Raw genomic sequence first — 13,181 nt, forward strand, 5'->3', positions numbered from 1 at the left:
GTAGTTTCTTCAGTCTCTTCAGTCTCTCAGCAGAGACCCACACTAGCACCTCTCTAAGAGTTCAAGACCTTCAGATATGAACTCAGATTTCATGATGCGTAACACCCTGTTCTGAAGCTTTTAGCTTCATGAACCAAGCATCTGCTAGTTCTCTGTCTCTGAAGCATATAGTGCACATATTTACGTGCGCATGCATGCACACACACACTCTCACTCTCTCTTTCATTCCATTGGTTTTACAGAACCCTGATTAACAAACTATATAAGCAAAATAAGAATTGGAAGGATGTCTATCAAAATGCTAATGGTGTAGTTTTCCTTTCAGCCTGTTTTCTTCATTTGTCTTTTCATATTTACTTCCTAAAGGAACATATATTATTTTTGTGCTGGAAGAGACACTGTTTTCATAAATATCTATCACATGGCTTCAGTTTCTCAGACTCTCAGTGATAGTGTGGGGAGAAACTGGGTCTAGGTTTAACTTTTAAAAACTCAGGACGGCGGATGGAGAGACAAAGGGTAGGCAAACAGAGTCATACTATTCAATGTACTTATGTCTTAAAGGAATGGGTGGGGTTGGAAAAGATCGGGGAGAGTGATGGAAGGGGTAACACTGATCAAAATACAATGTACTCATAAAGTGACACGTTGACTTGAAACTTCTTTGTACAACTGCTTAAAGATAATCTTAAAGTAAATGAATCAAATAAACTGAAACAAAACCAAACAAAATGAAAAGAAAAAAACAGGATCTCTTTCTGGATGTAAGTGTACAGTGCACTGGCAAGAGCAACTGACATGGCAGTTACGCACCCGAGCAATGCAGTAGTCCTTAGGGTTTTCTTTCTCCAGACCGTACTTCTCTAAAGCTTCAGCCACCGCAAAATCTGCAGGGTCTGTAGTTGACAGCAGGATCGTCTTGTAGGGAATATTTGGTTTTAAACTGTCTGCATAAATTCTCAATGTTCCCCCTGGAAAAATAAATGTCTTTGAGCATAACTTTATTGTAAACAGTTAACAGAAATATTTACAACTGCGGGCATGCCAGCTGCATCAGGTCAAAAGCAAATTCTACACCACCAACTCCATGCTATTTCCTGTGAGATGACACACATCAGCAGCCACCTGCGGACCTAGTGACACTCTGCTATGGGCAACAATCCTGCCTGACAGGTCAGTCTTCTTTTCATGGAGAAGAGCTTTGACAACAGCAAGCTGATTGACCTCCAAAGGAAAGGGAAGGCTTGGAGTTTCTCTGTGGTGTGGCGCTCTTCTACCCCCATGTTCCCAGCCCTAATTCCTCCACTTCTACTTTCTGAACCTCAATCTGAATCAAGTTAATGATTAGCCCGGCTAAAGAAGCTTATTTTTAACAAGAGAACTAGGCAGCAAAAGAACTCAGGTGCTTAAGTCTAGATTCTTCGGAGGGATTTGCCACTAGAATGGGGTTCTGGTTTTTTGGTTGTTGGTGGTTTCTTTGTTTTGTTAATAGTGAAGTTTGAATCCAGCAACTCAAAACTTGATCAGTTTGCTTGCTGGCTTAACTGGTATTCAAGATGTATTTTATATATATATATATATATATATATATATATATATACTATAATATTGAATTGAAACCCCTCTGAACAACTATTTAAACATAAAAAAGTATTCTTTAAAAAGTAGGGAAAACTCAAGAAAGCAAGGGAAGGGATGATATTGTCCAAAAAGAAATGTACTCTTTAACAGACTTATATAACCATAACCCCTTTGTATATCATCTTTATAATAACAATAAAAAATGTTTAAGGACATGTGATATAATATAGAAAGGGTATGTGCTAAATGCTAAGACAAAACTTTAGTGATCCTAATGTTACAGACTACAGAGATTTAAGGACAGAATTTACCAGAAAGTCACTAAAGAAAATCAGCATGGGTTCTATAGGTATTTCCATTTTGAGCAGCACTTCTTTTAAGGGTACATCAAGGTGAAGCCGCCATAAAACTCACATCCATGTGGCCAAATGATGGTTACTAAATGAAATTATTTTTATTACTTGATGGAATGTGGTTTTAGTATATGGAGCATTAAGTCATTCTGAAACAAAATACAGTAGGTATGGGTCTAATTAAAAAGACTTCTAGTTCTAAAGTGTAAAATCATGGTACTATCTCAACAAAGATATATAGCTATAAATTGCCAAAGAGAGCATTAACTAACATCGATCTGTACAAATATACATTTCAGTTCCAAAGCGACAGGTGCCTTACTCCAACCCCATGCTGAAGACAGACACGCAGAGGTCAGGAAGAACACCGGGTCCCAACAGCACCCCTGCACAAGACTCATGTCCTTCCATACTTGCAGTGACCTGCTACAACCAGACAGTGTACAACACTGTGGTAGACAAGAACCAACTCTCCAACAGCTCTTCCACTCCTGTTATTACACTTCCCAAAGAGAAATGGCCCACCAGCAGTTGAGACAGGGCATCTTTGGGCCAACCACACTTTGAAGATATCAAAGAATGAATACACCTGAGTATTAAGAAAGCTTTACAAGTCCACTCTGAGTCAGGACGCCTGACCTGCTTCTCAGACATACGAAGAGTGTGTGAGTCACAGCATCAGAACTCGTGGGGCATCCTGCCTGCCACCGTCCCACGATGGAACCCATCTTCTACCCAAAAATAACTGCTCACTTCACAGTCCCATAACATCTCTCCAATTTCTCTTTAGGAAAACCCAGTCAATCATAGGTCCTCATATTCTACAATGTGGACATTCTTCAGTTTCTTCTTTATGGTCGTCTCGTGAAAGATGGAAGACCAGAGACCCCAGTGCTCCTCATGGACAAGGCAATACAACTGTGAATGTGCTATTTCTAATCATAGACCTCAAGGCCGTCCTCTGGTCCTCTAGTCATCTGTCTGGATCTGAACCTGACCCCAAACTGAGAGCTTATCAACCTCAAGCTTAAAACTCTAAAGCCTATCAAACAGCACCTATTCAAAGAGCATCCTATTTTCTTAAAACTACCCTCAAATGCTGCATTCTAATCCATCTCATCATGAACACATTGTATTTACTGACTTAGAAAAAGGCACACACGAAGCTGGCTGTCTCTATCAGGACTCACATGTTCCTCAAGAGAGCCAGGATGCACCTGCAGAAGCTGGTTGTGATGACAGCCAGGCTCCTTCCCCTACACAGATGTACCTTCACATCTGGTACGTGCTCAGCACAAACAGGTATTTGAATGTTCCATTTGTCCTTTCTAAAATTTTGGCTTTCTTTTTGGTTTATATTTTCTCTGCTTCTCCTAATCTTTTCTTCTTTTTTCTTGATACATACATTTGTAAGTACTTTCAAATCCTTGATAGGATAAGAAAATACATTGAAACATTGAGGTCTCAAAACTATCCTCCTACAATACTAATGAAATCAAAAGTCCCTTGCTCCCCTAGTTATTTGCTTTTGTTTTTGTTTTGTTTTGGAGACACAGTCTTACTATGTAATCCAGGCTGACCTAAAATCTGCAATCCTTCTGCCTCAGCATGCTAGAGTAACGGGTGTGCATCACTTCACCCAGCTATCTGAAGGTTTTTTTAGTCACCAACACTATCACAATTTCCGTGCAATAACTGACTGACTCAACTTCAGGCCGCGAGGGCTGGGATAAGTCTTGGAGGAGAAAGCAAGCTGTGAGGCCAATGTTGCTCACAGCTCAGACTATCGCCACCCCTGCTCTGGAAGGCACTACACAGCTCTGAATCCTCAGCCAACTGTTAGGTGGCAGAAGCAGGTGCACCTCACAGCACACAGTCCACAGACTCTGCCTCCTGAATGTAGATCACAGGCTGATAAAACGTATGTCTACACATGAACACAAGCATAAGCACAGCTCCTCTGCACAGACCAAACCTGTTGCCATACACATGTATACTATTAAAAATGACCCTGGAGTCAGGCTTGGATTCCAAAGAGGAGGTTGCAAATTAAACACACCTCTTCACCATATTACTGGATTAGGCCTAAGAAAGGTCTACCAGTCCTAACACCCAAATTCCTACAACTCTCAAAGAAGTTCTCAAGTGTACAAAGGCAGCACTGCACTGTCCAATTCTAAAGAACTTTCTTCAATGTTAACATTACAAAGAGAAAGATGGAGTTGATGGCGACACATCAAACTTTCGGGGATGAATAAATCAGTAAGACAGGGCTTGAGTTATTTGGAACCCCAATAGTTACCCTTTTTTTGGTAAGCAATTGAAACTATGTTACTGTGAATGTCTAACTATAAAATATGTATTATCTTTGCAGGGTTCAATTACAAGCTAGTTCTAAGTAAAAACTTCATGCTAAATGTCTAAAAATATATAAAACCAGTACCAGTTCAGACAGTAAAGTCAACTATTTCAATTCTTTTTTTTTCCCTTGTCAATCATGGGGCTTGAACTCCTGGGCACAGTCCCTCAGCTCTTCTGCTCAAGGATGGCACTCTACCACTTGAGCCATAGCACTACTTCTGCTTTTCTAGTGGTTAACTGGAGATAAGAGTCTCTTGGATTTTCCTGCCAGGGCTGTCTTTGAACTGTGATCCTCAGATCTCAGCCTCCTGAATAGCCACCGGCACCTGGCCTTTCAATTCTTTTTATAATACCCATCTCACTGAGATGTATTCGGTAACTCTTGATTGCTGGCAAGTGGAAGTGCTGTGTACCGTGCATGCGGGCCAGTGAAGTGCAGTACGCAGTGTATGGCCATTTACACAAATACAGATATGCTGGCAATGGATAGGCAGTACACAGTGTACTTCCACTTATAAAGCGTAAAAATACAGTGTGCTGTGCACTGCCACTGACTTCTCTGTCTCTATACTTTACCCTGGAGATGTAACTTTAAAACGATCAGCTCTAAATTTTAAAGGAGAAAATCCTTAAAGTGAAAAACAAAACAAACCTAAGTGTAAATCAATATATACATACTGCCACATAAATAAGAATTATGTGACCGTAAAAGGCAGCAATTCAATGTACTTGTAGACTATACCCATACACAATCTCACAAAATCTTAAAATGTTTTCAGTAAGTGAATTCTAACACTTCTATTTTTATTCTGATACTATTATTAGGTAGCATAGAAAGAAAAAGGCAAACAATGATACTAAGGTTGTTAGGAAGCAAGAATGTTATTATTGTAAAGGATATCTAGATCTTCTAAGATCACAATCGTTAAATGAAGGAAGAACTCCTTACACCAGTAGCTCTCTCTTAGCCGGATATTACAAGTGCAGCTGAACAGAATCCTGTCCACTAAGAAAACTACCCAAAACCACTGGGACTATTTAGGACTTGGGAGCAAAATGGAAGCCTCTCCAAGACTCTAGACATTAACCCAGCAAATCAAAAAGGCATGAAGAGTTTTAAAATCCATGAGTTCATTAGAATTTTTGACAGTCACGGGCTACCTTTAGAGGATACTCAAGTATTCTCATCCCTTCTATATCTATATGTATACCAACAGATATAAATACTGATATACACATCTATCCCAGTATCTGTATCTGCAACTGTATCTAAATTTAATCAAGGTAATTGAGAAGATAGGAAAATGGTGAACAGATCAAAAGGACTAGAAGTAAAATCTGTGAGACAAAGGATCTTGGTTCTTAAGATAAATCAAACCAACAAAACAAAGAAGCAAAGTAAAAATGGAAATTTCAGAATGACAAAAAATAAATCAACATAGGTCTAATTTGGATCTCAACTCAAAAGTAAGATGACAAAGTATGTGATAGTATTAAAGAATTACTGTCAATTCTTTTATATATGATAATGGTACTGGGATCAATTTTGTTTTGTTTGTTCAAGAATCTTCACCCTTCAAGAAAAATGTACCAAAACATTTAGAGATGAAACAGTTTGTAATGTGCTTCAAAATATTAAGTTTCAGAATAAGAGAGCAATGTATTCTGGAATGGAAAAGAAGTCTTAGTTGTTTCTTCATTAGTTGGTGAAGGGTACATAGGATACATATATCTTCTTTTGTACAGATTTGAAATTTTCCAGAAAGACCTATAAGACATATATGTTCATGAAAATTTATATACACACATATCCATATGTTAACAAGAACACATTTACATAGAACATGGTTCTCATCTGGGGACTGTTTAGAGGGATGAAGGGAGAGAGAAGGAAAACAAAGATGGAGATGAATAAGTTCAAAATACACTGAAACTAAGTATGAGGATAATATAAGGAATCTCAATGAAAGTTGTTGATCAACAGGAGTTAGTAGAATGATGAAAGGGAAAAAATAGTTATTCTGATTAAAATATAATATATGCCCGTTTGAAATACCATGGTGAAACCCTTTAGTATAATTTATATAGACCAAAGAACAAAATGAACTACAGAAAAGTAAGACAGGTTCTGTTGGGTATGAAGGGAGGGCCAGGAGGTAGAGAGGGCAAATAAACCAAATAAGGATGAATATGGCTGAAGCCATTTACTTACACATATGAAAACAGAATAATGAAACCTGTTAAAACTGTTTTAAGAAGCAATGGGCTAAGTGAAAGCAACAGAGGAAGTTAGTTTGAACAGGATATACTACATGCCTATACAAAAATGTCACAGTGATATCCTAACTTGTACAACTAATGTATCATTTAAAAAAAAAAAAAGGCCAACCTGGGGGACTACATGTTATCAATGTCATTTCTATGTGAACAGAATTCTTTGTAGGACACATATAGTACACATTTGTATACTACCTCACCCACTGTTTTAGTTAAGAAAGACTGATGTATATACAACAAGTGTAATCAATGCTCTTTACAAAAAATCTGGAAAAAAACGATGCAACCTGTACCTGAATCAGGCCGCCCATCAGAACTCCGAAACTCTTGCATTCTCTTTTCCAATTTCTGTTGTCTCCGCCGCTTCATTACTACCTCAGGATTAGAAATTGTTCGAGTAAAGCTGGTTTCAGGCATGTCTTTATAAACTTCAGCAGCCAGACGAGAATTCTCACTACATAGAAAAAAAGCATCAATGACATTTAAAAAATTTTCCCATTAAAATACAAAATCACAGAAAAACTAGTGACAATGTCATCTGTGCTCTGACAGATCTGTTATGTACTATTTATCATTTGTTTTTACCATGATTAACAACAACAACAAAAAAGTTAGTCATATAAGCAGCAACTAAAATTAAAACTTCATCAACTTATACAACTTAGTGGTTGTATATTCAAAAAGAAACTTATGCATTTCAATAATTTTCATCAGTTTAATCCTAATAGCAAATAAATAATACTGTACCACAACATTCAAAATACAAGAAATATTTATTTACTTAAGAATCCCATTTAAGCCAGGCACCAGTAGCTCACGCCTGTAATCCTAGCTATTCAAGTGGCTAAGATCCGAAGATCAAGGTTCAAAGCCAGCCCAGGCAGGAAAGTCTATGAAGCTCTTATCTTCACAAAAAGCCAGAAGTGGAGCTGTTTCAAAAAATGGAGTGCTATCCTCAAGCACCAAAGCTTAGGGACAGTGCCCAGACCTCAGAGTTCAATTAACTTTTTTTTTTTATCTGAGACCAGTTTTCAACTTGGCATCTGATGCTTTTGCTCACTGGCTAGTGTTCTACCAACTGAGTTATGCCTCCATCCCCTAAACTTCTAACGGATATATGCCCATGTTTTACTATGCCTGGTGATATAGCAAGTGTGTGTTAAAGCACAATTCTCAAATTTGTTACCTATCATCCCCTTGAGAAGGTCTATCCTCTTTATCCGATGCCTGTCTCAATGCCTCTTTTTCTCTTTTCTTCTTTTCCTTCTTTTCTTTCTTCGAAAGGGTTCTCTTGAAGTTCTGGATAACACCTTCTTTTTCCTGCTTCTCAGGTCCATTGCTCTGAGCCTTCTGATAAAATTAACATTGTCATCTTTTTTTTTTCTTCTTTTTTTTATTATGAAAATACTGTACAGTGGGGTTACAATTACATGGGCAAGATAATGAGTACATTTCTTATCAAGCATTGTAGCCTCCTCCTTTGTTTCCCCTTCCCATCCCTTCCCATTCTCCCCCCATCCCCCCCCAATCCTCCCCATCCCTTCCCCCCCCCGCCCCCGCAATATTGTCATCTTGTTGGCCACTACCTAGGAATCACCCAGGCACCTCATAACCAAGCTACGTTCACTTCACAAGCTACAGCCAAACATAACGCTACGGAACACGGAACAAGGTTTGAGGTGATGTCAATATTCTGTACCACAATGAGGTGATGATGATATATGCATTTACTAAAACCAAGTGAACTGTAAAGTCAAGATCTACTCATTTTAGGCCTGAGACATAGCTCAAGTGGGAGGCCTAGCAAGCATGAGGCCCTAAGTTCAAGCCTCTAGTACCATCAACACCACCAAAGAAACCCAAAACTATGCATTCCATCATATCAAAATTTTGTCTTAATTTATAATAAGCAAGCAAAAAACTAAAAACAAACAAAAAAACCCTCAAAATTAGTATAATCATGAAAATTTGATTTTCAGCAAATTACCATCAAACACCTGAGTAAAAGGGACCTAATGAAAATATGAAAACAGGAAGTCTAAAGCACCACCTCCTCCACAGGCATTTTTCTTTTAAGCTCAATGGAAATGTTAAGAATAGCCACAATAAGCTGGCTTTTATAATTCAAAGCTCTTACACATTGTACTTCTACAAAAATGCCTTCTTTTTTAGAAATCATTCATACCCTTATTCTTAATTTGTATTTCAACAGATGACACGGAGCCACAGTATGTGAAAACTTAACAGGTAAAGAGTTTAAAAATAGGAAAAAGAACATTGTCTTGGGAAAGAAAAGTTACCATTCAGAGAAAGTGATCTCTACATGACAAAATGGGAAACAAAAAAAATCAATATCCCATTTTCTCTAGCAGCACTGTGATGGCCCTACTCAGGTTCCAGCCTGTCCACCTAGGTCTGTGGTCCACAGCAAAGCACAGAGAACAGCATTAGTTGACACAAACTGAAATTAAACATGGCCAGCAAATAATGGAAACCATTCCAAGTGTGTATCCATCTGTTGAAACGTGAGCAAGGTCAATTACATATCTGTAAGCTGAGCACCAGTGGCTCACAACTGTAATCCTAGCTACTAAGAAGATTGAGATCTAAAGATCATGGTTCAAAGCCAGCCTGGACGGGTAAAACCCATGAGACTCTTAGCTCCAATTAATCACTATAAAGCTGTAAATGGAACTGTGGCTCAAGTGGTAGAGTACTAGCCTTGAGCAAAAAAGGGACAGTGCTCAGGCCCTGAGTTCAAGTCATAGTACCAACACAAAAACCAAACTAAGATAGAAAACTTCTTTGAAAAAATGAGGAGCAACATTGAGATTACCAGGTGAAATAAAAGACTAAGAGAAGGAAAAGCCATTCTTTTTTAGAAACGCATTTAGGAAGGGAAGCAAAAAGGAGTAAGAGCTGCTATGACAAAACATCAAAACATCAATCTTCTCACAGCCCCCGTCTTATTCCCCCAGAGCCAGACAGGGCCGGGATGACAGCCATGTCAGACCCGAGTGAAGGCTCCCACCTTAGCAGGGGCTGCGTCGTTCTCGTTCTTCAGGACAAATCTGCCCTCCCGATCGTCTTTGTTCCAATTCAACTGCACGACTAGAGGCTTCTCATCAATGTCCAATCTTCTTTCTTCTTCAACACATGAAGTGGAAGAAAAAACACAAGGCATGGTTATTCCATGGCATGAGTAGAATAACCTGTCCTGTGATGTATACTGCACAGACGTAAGTCCTCCAGCAACCTGCCAACACACTGGAATCGTTCATCACTTTAAATCAGATTTTATTAACTGGGCACTTGGGTGCTAATGTGGTTCTAGTTATAACAGAAGTTTCTTTTAAGGGGCCTTTTAAAGAGAGTAAGCATCTTTGTGGTGCATAATAATATACTGCAATGAAATCATTAGGATAGGCAATACAAAGGAGTACTTTGGAGTTGATTACTCAATGAAAAGATTGGAAGTACAACCAGCCTATGTCATGAAGGTCAGGACAGCTTGCCTTTCATTGTCACGACATCAGCTAGACAGGCAGGAGGAAAAGCACACCATGGAGCACAGAGATAGATATTCACTACAATCTCAAACAGAGGACCCAGAATTCTCTCAGTTGGTCTAGCATTTCTAATGCTATACCCACAATTTAAATATTAAATGAGCACTACCAAAACAAAAGGCAAACAATCCACCTGATAATGATAATGGTGATGAACTAGTGTTAGCAAATATGGTCCAAGTACCTATCAGAAAATGCTACAAGGAAGCCAGTAAGACCAGGCAGCGAGAGCAGTTCCAGGTTAACCATAGAGAAGGAACAAGGGTGAAGCAAGAATGAACAAAGGCCAAGAACCGCTGGCTCTTGCCTCTAGTCCTAACTACATAGGAGATTGAGGATCACCGTTTAAAGCTAAGGTGGATTCTCCCAACTCATCACTAAAAATCCAGAAGTGAAGCTGTGGCTCAAGTGATAAAGCGCTAGCCTTGAGCAAAAAGGCTCAGCACCCAGGCCACAAGTTCAAGCCCCAAGACTGGCAAAAAAAAAAAAAAGAAAGAAAAGAAAAGAGAAGAGAAGAGAAGAAAAGGAGAGAAAAGAAAAAGAAAAAGAAAAAAGAGAATAGACAGTATTTAAAAGGACATGGAGACTTACTGGCTCTTAATAAATATTACATATAAATATCAGTGCTAAGTACCAAATACAAGAATAAAGCAAATTATTATTCTATTAACTAAAAATATGAGACACATTAACATAAAAAGGAGATCAAGAATGGTGCTGAGGCCCACCTATCATCCTAGATTCTTGGGAAGTGACATAAGCAGGATTGTGGCTTGTTATCTGCTCAGTAAAAAGTAGTGAGACCCACAACTCAACATATAGGCCAGGCATAGTGAGAGCCTTCTGTAATCCTAGCTATGTGTAGAGGTAGGTAGGAGAGCTACAGTTGGAAGCCAGCCTGGGCAAAAACATAAAATACATTTATATAAAAATACCTAAAAATAACTGAATAAAAACATATAAAGCAAAAATAAATAAATAGGAGGGGGCAGGACAGAATTAATAAATCTGAATTCATTTCATAAAAAAATTATCCAGTGTTTTCTCACAAGATTTATACAAGATCAAACCCCCTCAGGAGTCATGGCTAACTTTTAGGAATGAACATGAAGATGGAGGAAACCAGGCGGCTATTCCTAGAGCATAGCCAAGAATCACCTGTGAACTGGAGGTCTCTGAGCGGTCTATAACCTCCCAACTCCAAGATGCCTTCTGCTTAGTGATGGCACACACGCTTACCTTCCACAGCTAACTCAAATCCCTAAGAGAAATCCTATTTCTAAAAGAATAAACATGTAGTTTTCCTGTAGTTGATATGAGGGTGGAATCCAGGCCTTAGCCATATAAGCTGGCAGTTAAGACATGCCAGGAAGCCCGGTACCGTGTGGAGAAATGAAGTGTTCAGGAACCCTGGCTCCCAGTGGCTCCTGGTGCACTGTGCAGCAGCTTCTCAATCCATGTGGCCTGACACAGTCATGAATGGACGTGGACGGGAGACCAACAGCGAGGACCACTGAAGGCTCCAGCAGGCCCAGGAGGCACAACCTTGTCAGTAGCAGTCGTGATCAAAACTGAAATGAAAACTTAGCTTTCCTTTCATTTTATGTGCTATTTTTTTCAAACATCTACCACATTGTTAGCTGTTAAATACTTACCAATAGTCTGAATTTACCTACTTAATAAATAACAAATAGGCTTCCTTGGTTGGGTGATGCCTTAAACAGGACTGAGATATCAAGGCTGGAGTGTTAATGCTTGCCTCTAGCATGCCCACCATTATGGGGGAGGAAGGTACGACAGCTGCCAGGGCTCAGTGAAACTGCCCTGAAGAAGGAAAGGAGCTGCATGCCTGCACTCCTGACACCAAGGCCCAGGTCTCAGGTGACACACCAGTGTGGTGTGCAGAAGGTGTACAGGGCCTGGGTGTAAGGGGGAAGACTACTTCCTCCTCCTTTGAATAGTTCCATTTCATTTTCCTTTTTAATTCAGAATGAGCCCATGGCTCATGCCTATAATCTATTACTTGAGTCTGAAACCTGGAGGATCACAGTTCAAAGCTAGTCTGGGAGGAAAAGTCCATGCATCTCCATCTCCAAAATAACCAGCAAAAAGCCATCAAAAAGCATGGCTCAAGTGTTGAGTGCCATCTGAACAAGCAGGCTGAGAAAGCTTGAGGTCCTGAATTCAAACCCCAGTACAACCAAAAGTTAAAAAGAAAAAAAAACACATAAAAACAACAACAAATCCCAATTGTAACATTATCTACACACTAGAAAGCAGGTAGTGTGACCTATCATCTATGAATGGGACACCTAGATGTGTTCATCTTAATTATGAAATGTAATGCTATGTATTTTGGAGAAATAATCATACATAAAACTAATAAATTCGTCCTAAGCTCCATAAATGCATGTGCAAGGACTTTCCGGAACACTCCCCAGACATGAATTTTCCAAACCGTCAACTACGCCCTCTGGCAGTGGTTAGTGTGCCCCTGGGGCCCCGATGACCCACCAGGTCAGGGGCCCCTGCGAACACATACCTCCGCTGACGTGGACTTCGTAGAGGGTGTACTTGGGGGAGGACAGCATGCGCATGTCAGGGCGGAACTTCTCTGCCAGGGTCTCGATCACATCTTGAGTGGTTGCAGTGCTAGACACGCGAATACATTTTGTTGCAAAGTTTCCAGCAGCTTTATCTTGAAAATAAAATCTCATCACTCCATGGAACTCCAAATCCTAAAACAAAATGACACATTTTTGGAAAAACATACTTTGAAAAGATTCACTTTTCATAACAATAATAAACAAAAAAGGGTTATCACTTTTTTAATGCTTTGCACAAACATCTGAGACTGAAATTAAGAGATGGATTTTAGTCTCCAAGTTTAATTGCATGATATGAGGCAAGTTGGTTACATTTTCTCTTCGCCTCACCTCTCATGTTTTATAACCAGTTGAGTATAGAGCAGTGGCATCAACAACAGCAAGAGCCAGGCACACCACAGCATGTATTCATCCTTTAAGTAGGTCTTTATAAC

The 13,181-nt window shown here is 39.4% G+C and overlaps 1 protein-coding gene across 10 annotated transcripts in view; it reads right to left on the reverse strand.

Moving 5' to 3' along the window:
• The window catches only part of Mllt4 (myeloid/lymphoid or mixed-lineage leukemia; translocated to, 4), a 96,671-nt gene extending 83,796 nt beyond the window's left edge, over nt 1-12,875 (reverse strand). For 6 of the 10 annotated variants that reach the window (XM_013024566.1, XM_013024569.1, XM_013024567.1 and 3 more), the window contains exons 1-5: nt 12,684-12,875; nt 9,604-9,719; nt 7,759-7,922; nt 6,866-7,026; nt 814-971 (exon numbers count right to left, since the gene is read on the reverse strand). In XM_013024566.1, the coding sequence (XP_012880020.1) occupies nt 814-971; nt 6,866-7,026; nt 7,759-7,922; nt 9,604-9,719; nt 12,684-12,858 (774 nt within the window). In that variant the 5' untranslated portion in view covers nt 12,859-12,875. The remainder of the gene's footprint in view (nt 1-813; nt 972-6,865; nt 7,027-7,758; nt 7,923-9,603; nt 9,720-12,683) is intronic. The other 4 variants (XM_013024563.1, XM_013024571.1, XM_013024570.1 and 1 more) reach the window with 3 other exon arrangements.
• Nucleotides 12,876-13,181: the final 306 nt, after the last annotated feature.

This window comes from Dipodomys ordii, unplaced genomic scaffold (genome assembly GCF_000151885.1).
Source record: "Dipodomys ordii isolate 6190 unplaced genomic scaffold, Dord_2.0 Scaffold77, whole genome shotgun sequence".
In the NCBI taxonomy this organism is placed as follows: domain Eukaryota; kingdom Metazoa; phylum Chordata; class Mammalia; order Rodentia; family Heteromyidae; genus Dipodomys; species Dipodomys ordii.